Raw genomic sequence first — 11,742 nt, 5'->3', positions numbered from 1 at the left:
GCCATGATTTTCTACTAGTAAGCGGTCTTTGAAATACTTTTCTTCTCACCAGTGATAATTATTCTCTATCAGTAGCTGTGGATGATAGCAATAGTGCCTATTCTTACCAGAAGCCCCCAATTTCTCATGTTTTAACTTTCTGGAAAATTCAAAAGTATATTATTGCCATTTTTCCAGACTCAGACATGGTCCTTTCTGGTGAAGACGGAGTGATACTACAATAACTACTATCTAGGTTTGCTAGTTAGAGATGAAGATGCTTATGTCATTTTCCCCAAGACTCCTGGGCTCAGTTTTACCTGTTTGGAATCCAAAGGGCAAATCGGTGCCCTGTCTTAAAGGGAAAGACGGAGCTATTTTCTTAATCTCCTCTCTGAGAAAACAAATTTTGTCCAAAACAAGGAGCCAAAGAACTTACTGGGCTGTCTTGTTTATTTAAAGGGAAAACAACTGAAGCTCTGAATCATGTGATAGTTAGCTTTAAAAAAAAACAAAAAAACAAAAAACCCTTTTAACATGCTATCGTATATTCCATAAACAAAGAGAGCAAAGCGGCCAAGTAGAGGTGGATGTGACAAGATAGTACCTCAGCCTGGGCCAAGTAGGGATTCAAGTAATTTATTTTTTTGCAGCCCAGTGGCAGAGAGTCTCTTACTCAGGTTGCTAAAGGGAGTATGCCACAACAGAATTGACATCGCTCCCTTCTCCAAAGCAACAAGGCATCTTGAAAGCTCAGCTTCTTGGTGAAGTTTTATGGTTGGTGGCAGGGCTTAGTTTATCCATGTGAAAAGACAGCTGAGACTGGGATGAAAATTCTTCAAAGGAAAACCCCTTCTCAACAGTCATACTGAAGAAATTTCAGCCAACACAAAATCAAATTCACTTTTGGGAGAAGTCCATCCCAAAATTTTATAGTGGGAAGAGAGGTAGGTACAGTTACCCAGCCCACATTCACTGCTTTCTTCCTTGTCTGGATCAGATGTAGTTTGAAGAGAAGCTCTCCTACATTCATCTTCTATGTCAGGAAAGATGAACAGAGGCCAAAGCGGGGTCCTGTCTTTCACAGATTCATTTTGGTTCTGGCAGATCGTGAGCCATAAGCATCCTGTTCCCACTGTGTGCACTCTGGGATCAGACAGGGCTGCTCTTCCAGGAGTTGACACCCATGCTCATGGCCGTCTTTCAGTTAAATCTCCTTGGTTTAGTAACTGTAAAAGATTAAAACCAAATCTGGAATAGGCTACCACTGAATAATAGGAAAAATAATTCATACTAAGGAAAAGGTTTAAGTGGGAGTGGGGAATGCACTACAGGGGTAAGTCAGGGGTATCTAGTTCCAAAGCAAGAGACATACGTAGACTGATAGATCTCTTTCGTATCCTGGCCTTGGGACAGCATTTTGGCCTCTTCATGATGCTGGCATTTTCACTATGACAATAAGGTATCCCGAGTCCCTAAGCCAAACTATTGTTTGTGTAGTCATGTACTCACTAGTCAGTGATGGAGGCATGCCGAACTTAACAGATATATCAGAAATGGTGGAATCCCAAATCTCCTGCCAGGCAGCGTTAGTCCAAGTACAGGCTGAAAGCTCAAGCAGAAGAGGAATGGGAGGCTACCCCAGTGAGTTCTATATGAGTTCCCACTCGTAAGGAATCCAGGGATTCCCAGGGTCCAAAAGAATGCCTTCCCTATGATGAAGGGAGAAAGCCTGAGACTCCAAGAGGGTGGCAGGCAAAACAGACTTTCTACCCTACACTCAAGCCTTTCTGTTGAAAGTGTTGTTCTGTACAATAATTGATGAAACTGAGTTCCATTTTATTATGAAAATGAGATGGGAATAACACAGTGAAATTCAGAATAAAAATGGCTTAGTAAAAATATAACCAGATAAATTCTTGAGCTGGGGATAGATTTACTTGGTGATCTCAATTTGGGTAAAGGTAATTTATACGGTAGAATTTAATAATATGGAATTTAAAGAAATTTAAACAAAATTTAAAGAAAAATGTAAAAACTTAAACCACAAATTTCATTTGATGCTGTGTTGTTAGGATGTAAGAATGGTGTCTTTTAAATCCAGGTCAAGATCCAGATATTGGCACTCAAATTAGCAATGGCACTTGATGAGAAATCTTAAAGAATTTGTAATTTGTTTTTTTCTTTTTTGGAAGACATTCTGATTTATTGAAGGCTGGGTGGCAATCATTTATACTGGTTCCTGTGTTCGAGAATATGAGCTCAGTGTGGCTATAGAACCCCACTTGGGATGCCTTTTAGTCAGTAGAGGTCCCAAACCCCTGGGGTCCCAATTGGGCCTGCACAATAAGTCCTCTGTCTGATTTGCAGAAGGCTGGGTAACACTGAGGGCAAATAAAAATTGTTCAATCTGAACCATTTGAAGAAGATGTGGTTTTGATATATTTCCCATAATTTCTTTTATTTTTTAAGAAGAGTTGTTTTTTTTTTAAGTAGGAGTCATGTATTTATTTATTTTTAAGTAATCTCCATGCCCAACACGGGGCTTGAACTCACCACCCCGACATCAAGAGTGACATGCTCTATCAACTGAGCCAGCCAGGCACCCCTCCCATGATAATTTCTGATAATTGCTTTGGTTATTCTGATATTCTTGTTACGTTTTTACTTTTAGAGCCTATTTACAGGGGTCCAAGTAGAAGTGCACAAGTAGATTCTTACAGGGCTGATCTACAACGTGTGATTATCTCCAAAAATTTGAAATAAGCATTGTTTTAAGGACTGCAAATAGCCTTTTATCTGAGCATCTCTAAGGACTCAACATTCCTCACTCACTGGAGGAAGGTCAGTTAGTACCAGGACCTTGGATGAGGAAGAGAACTAAACCTGGAGGCTTGAGGGCCTTGTAGCTTTTAAAAATGAAGGTATCAGATGATGTGATAAGCCTGTCTCGATAAGGAAAAGGAGAGGAAGAGCAGTGGAAATGCCTGTGGTAAGAGGAGAAATAATAGAGGTAACAGTGAAGGAAACAAAAGAAGTGAGGCTCAGACAGAGGGTGTGTTTGTAAATACACAGGACCCGAGGACCCGTGAGGGAAAAGTGATAATCTAGGACTTTCAGCCTCACTAAGGGCAGCACTTTCCCCTTTGTGTTAATATTTTCCCATTAAGAGTTTGGGGTTTCCACCATGAAACTGGGTATTTAGGGCCTGTAGACCCTCAGTGTCCTCCTGGAGGGAAGGCCAAGTTTTTTGTTTTTTTTATAGGTGATCTGTGTTACTGGGTCTGCCTGAGACCATGAGTGAGCATCACCTAGACAAGGACACAATGAAGCCAATTCCAAGACCCATGTGCCTAGGCCCAAGGGGGAAAAATGTGCTATTGCTGGACTTTTTGCATACACAAATCTGACCATGTCATACCTGCCTTAAAACCATGCAGTGGCCCCCCATTGCCCCTGGGATAAAATCATGTCCTTTAAGGCCCTTCAAGAGAGAAACTAGCATAACTTTCCTGCTTTCACTTTTCATTCCAGCCCATCTCTCCATTCCACATCCCATCCTACTCAACCCTTTTGATTCCATAGTTGTGTGCCCTGTTCCCTCTCACCTTCTACCCTTGTACACACTGCTTGCTACCTTTATGCCTGTTATCTTCTTCCAATCCCTCCCACTTATCCATCAAGATAACTGCTATTCATTCCTCAGGTCTCAAACTCTAGAATTCATTCCCTGACTTCCCCCAAGGCTAGCACTTACTACACCATATAAAAATTGCCAGTTTATTGATCTGTCACCCTTCCCATGCTCTCTGTACAGCACAACTCCAGGGGCACCATTTGCACAGTTATAAAAGGCAAAGATTGTACTTTGTTTACTATTGTATAACTAGTACCCAGCAGAGGGCCTTGCACATATTAGGTATATAGCACCCTGTTGACTAAGGTTTTCTGTTCATTTTTTTGTTGTTGTTTTGTTATTTCAGAAAGAGCGAGCGAGAGAGTGCCCGAGTGGGGGAGAGGGGACTGGGGAAGAGAGAGAGAATCTTAAACAGGCTCCACACTCAGCGTGGAGCCCAACTTGAGCGCAACATGAGCCCAATATGGGCCTTGATCCCACAACCCTGGGATCGTGACCTGAGCCGAAATCAAGAGTCAGACGCTCAACCAATTGAGTCACCCAGGCTCCCCTTAACTAAGTTTTTATACATCTGGTATTTATTTGAGGAAACTTGGAATGATTCATTGAAAAAGGTATTTAGCAATACAGGAGAGAAAAGCTCCAAGGTTTCAAATATAAAAAAGGAAAAGGCTGAGTGTTGGGGACTGGCTTGTCAGAATGACAATTTCTAGTAGGTAAAAAAGAAATAATTTTTCTGAACTATTGCAGAGCGATCCAGTAGTTGATGAAAGCTTTTCTCTCACAGAAGGATCACAGTTCATAAAAGCAGAAAGAAAAAGGGAATTAGGATATCACCATTTTGCAAGCCTTAAAAAAAAAAAAAAAAAAAAAAAACTGATCTAGGCCATGATCAGTAATGTTTACCAAAATTTTTATGTAACCCATTGGTCAATCATTAAGCTTAGTAAGAGGACAACTGAATACCATATGTCTCCTGTGAGCTGTAACAGAAAGCAAGAGTACCACCTATAAAATATTCTTGCCAAGGAAAAAAACATGAATCTAAGCTCCTAACTACCAGTTTTTAGAAAATCTCTGGATAGAGAAATATATTAAACAGCAAAATGAGTCAATCAGCCAAAACCAGAATGTAGGAAATTGTATAGGTCAAATAACCCAATTCCTTAAACAGCCATTCTGGAAAAAAAAGACAGGGGGAAAGAGGGGGAGACTATTAGAGATAAAGAGAACTAAGAGAATTATTAACCAAATGCAATGAATGGGGCTTGTCGGAATCCTAATTCAAACCAACCAACCATTAAAAGACATTTTGAGAAAAAAAAGGAATATAGACTTACTGTTTGAGGATATCAATAAATCGTTAATTTTATTGGGTGTGATAAAGACAGCTATGAAAAAAACATGTTTGTTTTAAAAATTTTTTTTAATGTTAATTTTTGACAGAGAGAGACAGAGCATGAGAGGGGGAGGGGCAGAGAGAGGGGGAGACACAGAATCTGAAGCAGGCTCCAGGCTCTGCATTGATAGCACAGAGCCCCATGCATGGCTTGAACTCATGGACCATGAGATCATGACCTGAACCAAAGTTGGATGCCAACCAACTGAGCCACCCAGGCGCCCCCAAAAAACTTATCTGTTAGAGGTATATCCTGAAATACCTACAAATGAAATGGTATGTCTGTGATTTGCTTTTAAATACTCCATCCACCATAGGGGTACCTGGGTGGCTCAGTGAAGAGTCCAATTTCAGCTCAGGCCATGATCTTAGGGTTTATGGGTTCGAGCCCTGCATTGGGCTCTGTGCTGACAGCAGAGAGCCTGGAGCCTGCTTCGGATTCTTTGTTTCCCTCTCTCTCTTCCCCTCCCCAACTCGTGCTCTGTCTCTCAAAAATAAATAAATAAATGTTAAAAAAAATTTTAAATACTCCAGCACAAACAGAACAGCAGCAACAAATTGTAGGTAGGAAGAGAGAAAATAAGAACAGTAGAAAGCTAACTGTTGAAGTTGGGTGATAGGTACATGAGTACTATACTCTCTCTCACTGTACTTTATGAAAACTTCTATAACAAAAATTTTAAAACACATAAATGAAGAGGGGAAATAACAAAGGAAGTCTTCATAGGTGAGACATGTTCCAAAGCAGTAGCCAGGAGAAAGTGGATTAGGAAAAACCAATGATACCAATAGCAAAAAAACTTTCAATATAATACAAGCAAGACTCAGACAATGGGTCATAATGATGACATACAAGGAAAGATCCTGGCAAAAACATGAACATGCATGGCCAAAGCCCTGTGATCCTGAGGATCCCCAGGAAGCTTACAGAATAATCAAGAATATTCAATATAGGATGCAGTCATTTGAATACTGCACAGTTGTGGTATCAGGTTATAATGAAAGGACAGGGGAAAAAGATGGGATAGCACTGTAAGAGATACCGTAATACGAAGGTATCCGGGATACCCAGGTTTTGGCAAAAGTTTATACATATGAAATGAGCTCATGATGAAGTCATGTACTCCCAAGACAAAAGACCAATAAAATATCCTAAGATTCTAGAAGCCTGACAAGTTTTCATTCTGTTTTCTGGGTTGGAGCCAAGACCATAAAGATGGGAGTGCTTAGAATAAACTTAAAACTTTCCCTGCTTTAATAATGGTTCTCATTCCATAAGCAAGTGAACAAGTCCTGTATGTCCAGTTGGTTCAGCCTGGTACAAAATGAACAATGATTACTTTCAATGACTTTGTCACTACTCTTTTTGCTCAAGGACCACTTTGTCCCAGGATATTATTTTCCTTATAAAATAAAAGCAACATCCTTATGTCATAGGCAGAGAACAGTAGGAGCAGATATCATTCAGTAAGGTATGTATACAAAGGAAATTAAAACTGAGAGACCCAGCCGTGAGTGACCAATCTCCCAATCCAGGAGACCCTAACAATCAAGTTTCTTTCAAATCTGGTCTCATGCTTAGCTTAAAGGAAGATCTTCTAGTCAAAGTTTCCAGGAAAGGGAAACTGGAGTCAGTTTCAGATTTTCTAAACTAGATCTCTAACCACTGTCCACATTAGTCTCTACAGAAACAAAGTAAGGGCAAGAGATAAATTTACCTCCTGTGGATTTACGGCAGTTAAGACAGAAACCTCATATGACTGCCTCCCTGACTGCATGGTCACCAAGTGATGTGTCACATCAGGCACTGAAGACAGGGGACGTGGGGATCCTTCAGCAAGCACCTCTGAAACAGCAGAAAATGTCTCAATGAAAAGTGAATCCACAGTTATACCTACCTGCATTATCAAGCCTCATTAAGAACACTAAAAACTGTTCCCTGAAAAACCCATATTCCTATATTTTTTCCAAATTAATTCCTGTCTGATAATCATTACCAGTGAATTTAGAAAGTACGACAAAAGGGGGATGGGAAGGAAAGGCAAGAAATCCTGATGTAAGAGTTGACCATTTTGCAATATACCAATTTAAAGTAATATAGCTTTAGCACTGTTAACTGGATTAACTGTGCATTGAAACAGGGCAAAATCTGCTTATGCAGGCAAATCAGGAGACCAGAGCCAACCCTTAAAGCAGCCACCAATGATAGAAACAGCATAATATGAGCAAGTCAAGAACTTAGGTCTGGCTTCAAAGTTCCTGTACTCAGTGTCCCTTCCTCCCTTGAGACTTTCTTCCTTAAGAATGGCAAAGTAGTTCCATGCAATTTCTGTGTCTTACACTTTGGTTATCCACTAGTATCATTTACGAAACCGAGGAGGCTTGTTGTGGAAGCACCCTCTGGCCCATGTAGACTCCACACAGAAGTTACACAAACATAGTCACCTATACACAAAACTGAATGGGATATGAGGAGTAACTAAAACACAGGATCTCAGACTTTATCAAGTGAGATCACCAGAAAAATCTTCTGGAAACAGTTCATACATAAACTACTTAGCCCCCTAAAAAATTATAAGTTTCTTCCAGGGGGGGCTTTCAATACCTACTGCTCTTCCAGACTGCACCGTGCAATGTAACATTTGCTTATATACTATTTTCTGTTCACTGTTGTCTCCCGTATGTAAATTTTGACTTCTCAACTACATTTTAAGGTCCCTGCTTTCTACTTTTATCTTTCCCATGGTGCCAGGCACACAGTAGGCACTGAATAAATGCATGCTGACCTCACCTGTTAAGTTTTTCAGAGAAGAGGGCCTGGCCTGTGTAACTTGGGTGAAATTTCTATACCAGAGAGGAGCAACTGTTTCCTAGAGAGCCCTTTCTTTTCTCCAGAAGATATGGCTTTTGAAGGTATGGAGAAATTGCTTTATATCTCCTCTGTAAAACCTGGTTATGTTCTGTTTAAATGTTTTAAAAGTTAAGTTCTTCCAAAACTGCAATAGGAAAGATAGAAATAGTTGGGCTAGGATGCTAGGATTATGGATAATTTTCTTCTTAAAATTTTTTGTTACTCTTTTGTTACGTCATCTGTTCAACGAAAAAGAAATTTTTTTTTTTTTTAACAGATTCACTTATCCATCCCAGAGACAAAGAATACAAATGCTACTCAATCATACCATAGCTACTCACAAGAAATGAAATTAATTAAAACCTCCATTTTGGAAACAACCCCATTCCTTAGTCCCTAGTTGCAGCCCATTTTCCCCAAATAAAGGAGAGTTGAAAGTCTTACCATCATCAACTCCTAGGATAGAATTGGTATTTGGTAGGTTCAAGGACTCTCCACCAAGGCTGGGCTGGGAATTCATAGGCACCAGGTTTTTACTGGTTACTGAAGCCTCTTCAAGCAAACTACTGCCCATTAATGGCTCAGCTGCACAGAGAATAGGATGTAAGAGACATGCAGCGGTCAAGGCTGTGCCTGGTCCCCATTTCCCTTCGTGGGAAGCTGACTTTTTCTTTCGGAAGTGGAAGCCAACCTGTATCGTGGATGCTACCTAGTTTTGGGAGCAAGAGTAAACCTAGAAGGGAAGGGTGGAGCCTCATAGATAAATATCCTTGCCTGTGATCAGCAGGTGGAGAATTAAGGTATGAAATGGGATGGATGTGTCCTTGGAAAGGAGTATTTGGAATAAAATAATTGATTAAAATAACACGTGGAAAAAAATAATAAAAATGAGTTATCAAATTTAAGTTAGGGTAAAAAGGGAGTCATGACTGATACATAAAAAATGTTTAAAACCTTGTCTTATAGAAATCTTTATCACAGTAATACTCAAATGCTGGTTCATGGATCAGCACGAGTTACCACCAAACTCACTAGGGAAACTTAAAAACTACAGATTCTGGGATCTTATTCCCAAATAATCTCATTTATCAGGTTGTATTGTTTTATTTGGGAATGAAGAGTGGACAAGCAATACAAATATGTACATTTTAAAAGCTTATAGATTTTATTGTACAGCTACATTGGAAACCACTAGTCAATCCAGTGAGACCAGGTCTTTCTCCCCAACACAGAATCTGAAAATTTCCAAACAACCAGACATGCCAGTCATTTGGCTTTTTGAAACCAGAAGATATAGCCCTCCACTACACCCTCTCTTCTCACCAGTTTGCTCCTGCTCTTGACTCCCAGCTGCTCCTAGCTGCAAATGATGCTTTCTCATGTGCACATTCCTACTCCCACTCTGAGAGAAGGTCTTCCCACATACTTGACACTGATGGGGCTTCTCTCCTGAAACAGAGACCAGGTTAAGACAGGGTAGCCAAAAAGACAGGGTACATTCCTGACAGCAAGAGAACGGATTCAAGACCAGGACAGAGAAGCCCAGAGAATGTTAAGCTAAACATAAGAGGCTTTTTCCTTCTCCCATTCTCCACCCAGCCTCGGAGGCCCCCAGCCTCCAAACTTTCAGTACACCAGAGAAGGCAGGAAGAGTTCACCAGGAGAGCTTGGCACGCTCACTGCTCCCAGCCCCTATCCTTCCCACACCCACTGTACTGCTGCCTTCACAACCTCTGGTATCAGGTCATGGCGGCCATGTAGAATACTTCCTTCCCTTTCCAGATACAGTCTTCCATGGACCTCCAGAACACGTACCATCCTCAAGGATCCCAACCCTGCATTTATAATACCCCCTTATTCCACTTCCCACCACCACTCTCACAGTCTTCTGTGTTTACACCGATGGCTCTTCCACATGGCGATCTGAACTACCCTCTGTGTCCTTGAGTCCAAAACTCTCAGTCGGCCTTCCACCTACTCAGACAATCACACTTAGAGCTAGGGTCAGAAACACATGCCTACAAGGGACTAGCCTGTGACAAAAGTAAGTGAAATGGCCAGAAAACTTCCAGAAATGGCAAATCTGTAGAGACATAAAGCTAACCAGTGGTTGCCTGTATCTGGGGGCGGAAGCAGGAACTGACAACGAGGGGGGCAAAAAGAAACTTTCTGGTGTGACAGAAGTGTTCTAAAACTGGATTGTAGTGATGACTGTATAATTCTATATATTTTCTAGAAATCACTGATCTGTATGCTTATAATGGATGGATTTCAAGGTACATGCATTACACATCAAAAAAGCTGTTGATGGAGCACCTGGCTAGCTCAGTGGAGCGTGAGACTCTTGATCTCAGGATTGTGAGTTCAAGCCCCATGATGGGTGTAGAGATTACTTAAAAATAAAGTCTTAAGCTCTCCCAGGACAGCAAAAGAGTAGGTCTGGGGAGCCACCCCTGGAGCCAGAGCTGTCGTGTCCCCCTCCTCTTTTAATTTCCCGTTGCCAACAATAAAGGCCTTTCCTACCGTAACAAAAAACAAAACACACACACACACAAAAAGAAAAAATTTAAAAAAATAAAGTCTTAAAAAAAAGCTGTTAAAAAAGAACTAAAATGGATTGACATACAGTGACTATACAGAAACCCATGAATTCAAACTAATACTAATGAGAAAGAAAGGCAATTATCTGACACTACTAGAAGAAACAAGAGCACCAATTTCTTATTTTGAAAACTCATAATCAAAAGAAATTAAAAGAAAAAGATGACATATTTATTCTCCATTCCTGTACAGATTACCAAATAGCCCTACTGCATAGAGAAGAGACCTATCATACACAGAATTCCAGCTGATGTGAACACAATAACAGAATTAGAAACCTACCACTTTAATATCCTAATGAAATAACCAATTCAGGCATCATTCAGAGATGAAACCATAAAGCAAAAGGTTGCTGGGGAAATTTACAGTGTGAATATCACAGTGTTACCACCTGAACCTACTGATGAATTCTGTAACCAAGCACTATGTGCCTCCTGATGTGATAAATAATGAAACACATACGACCATCTATAACATATCCATGCTAAATCTTTGAACCTTTGAGGTTTTTAGGGCTTACTTCCTTTTACAGGAAATCTAGGGGAACAAGTTAAATGACATAAAAGGAAGCAAACCAACAAATCCAGAATATGGGACATTCTATAAAACCCAACTAGGGGGCTGGGAGGGAGGGGAAGGTGGGTGATGGGTATTGAGGAGGGCGCCTTTTGGGATGAGCACTGGGTGTTGTATGGAAACCAATTTGACAATAAATTTCATATACTGAAAATAAATAAATAAATTAATTAATTAATTAAAAAAAAAACAAAACAAAACCCCAACTAACTCCATTATGCAGTAAGTCTATGACATGAAAGAAAAAAAGTGAGTACAGATGGATTTAGAGAAGACTTACTCAGTACAATAATTAAACCTTGTTGGATCCTGATTTAAACAAACCCACTTTAAAAGACACTTTTGAGAAAAGTGAAGAAAAACTAAACACGGATTGGGTATGAGATAAAACTAAGAAATTGTTAGTCCAGAAAGGTATGATAATAGTATTGTTGTTTATATAAGAAAACATCTTTATTTACTCTTATGTATGTTTGAAATAATTTTATGTAATAAAATTAAGTAAAATAAAATAAAAACACTCTATAAGCCAAGCAAAACCTACGTAGAAGTCTACATCTAAGCCACAGATTATCATTTGCCACCTCTGCTTAGAACTTGTCATCATATAAAAAACTGCTCCGTTCCTACAAGCTCAGCTCTGAAATTCATGTCCCTGATTGATTACACCTTTCCAACTCCCTCATTCCCACTGAACTG

General features: G+C 40.0%; 1 protein-coding gene across 4 annotated transcripts in view; it reads right to left on the bottom strand.

The window, feature by feature from the left end:
- Positions 1-414: 414 nt before the first annotated feature.
- The window catches only part of ZNF410 (zinc finger protein 410), a 49,745-nt gene continuing 38,417 nt past the window's right edge, over positions 415-11,742 (bottom strand). The window contains exons 9-12 of one of the 4 annotated variants that reach the window (XM_042990081.1): positions 9,190-9,315; positions 8,311-8,451; positions 6,734-6,861; positions 415-1,208 (exon numbers count right to left, since the gene is read on the bottom strand). In XM_042990081.1, the coding sequence (XP_042846015.1) occupies positions 1,170-1,208; positions 6,734-6,861; positions 8,311-8,451; positions 9,190-9,315 (434 nt within the window). In that variant the 3' untranslated portion in view covers positions 415-1,169. Of the gene's footprint in view, positions 1,209-6,733; positions 6,862-7,806; positions 8,012-8,310; positions 8,452-9,189; positions 9,316-11,742 lie in introns of those variants that run through there. The other 3 variants (XR_006218985.1, XM_042990082.1, XM_042990083.1) reach the window with 3 other exon arrangements.

This window comes from Panthera tigris, chromosome B3 (assembly GCF_018350195.1).
Source record: "Panthera tigris isolate Pti1 chromosome B3, P.tigris_Pti1_mat1.1, whole genome shotgun sequence".
NCBI classification, from domain to species: domain Eukaryota; kingdom Metazoa; phylum Chordata; class Mammalia; order Carnivora; family Felidae; genus Panthera; species Panthera tigris.
The sequence above is the reverse complement of the archived record's forward strand: the minus strand, read 5'-3'. Positions and strand labels throughout refer to the sequence as shown.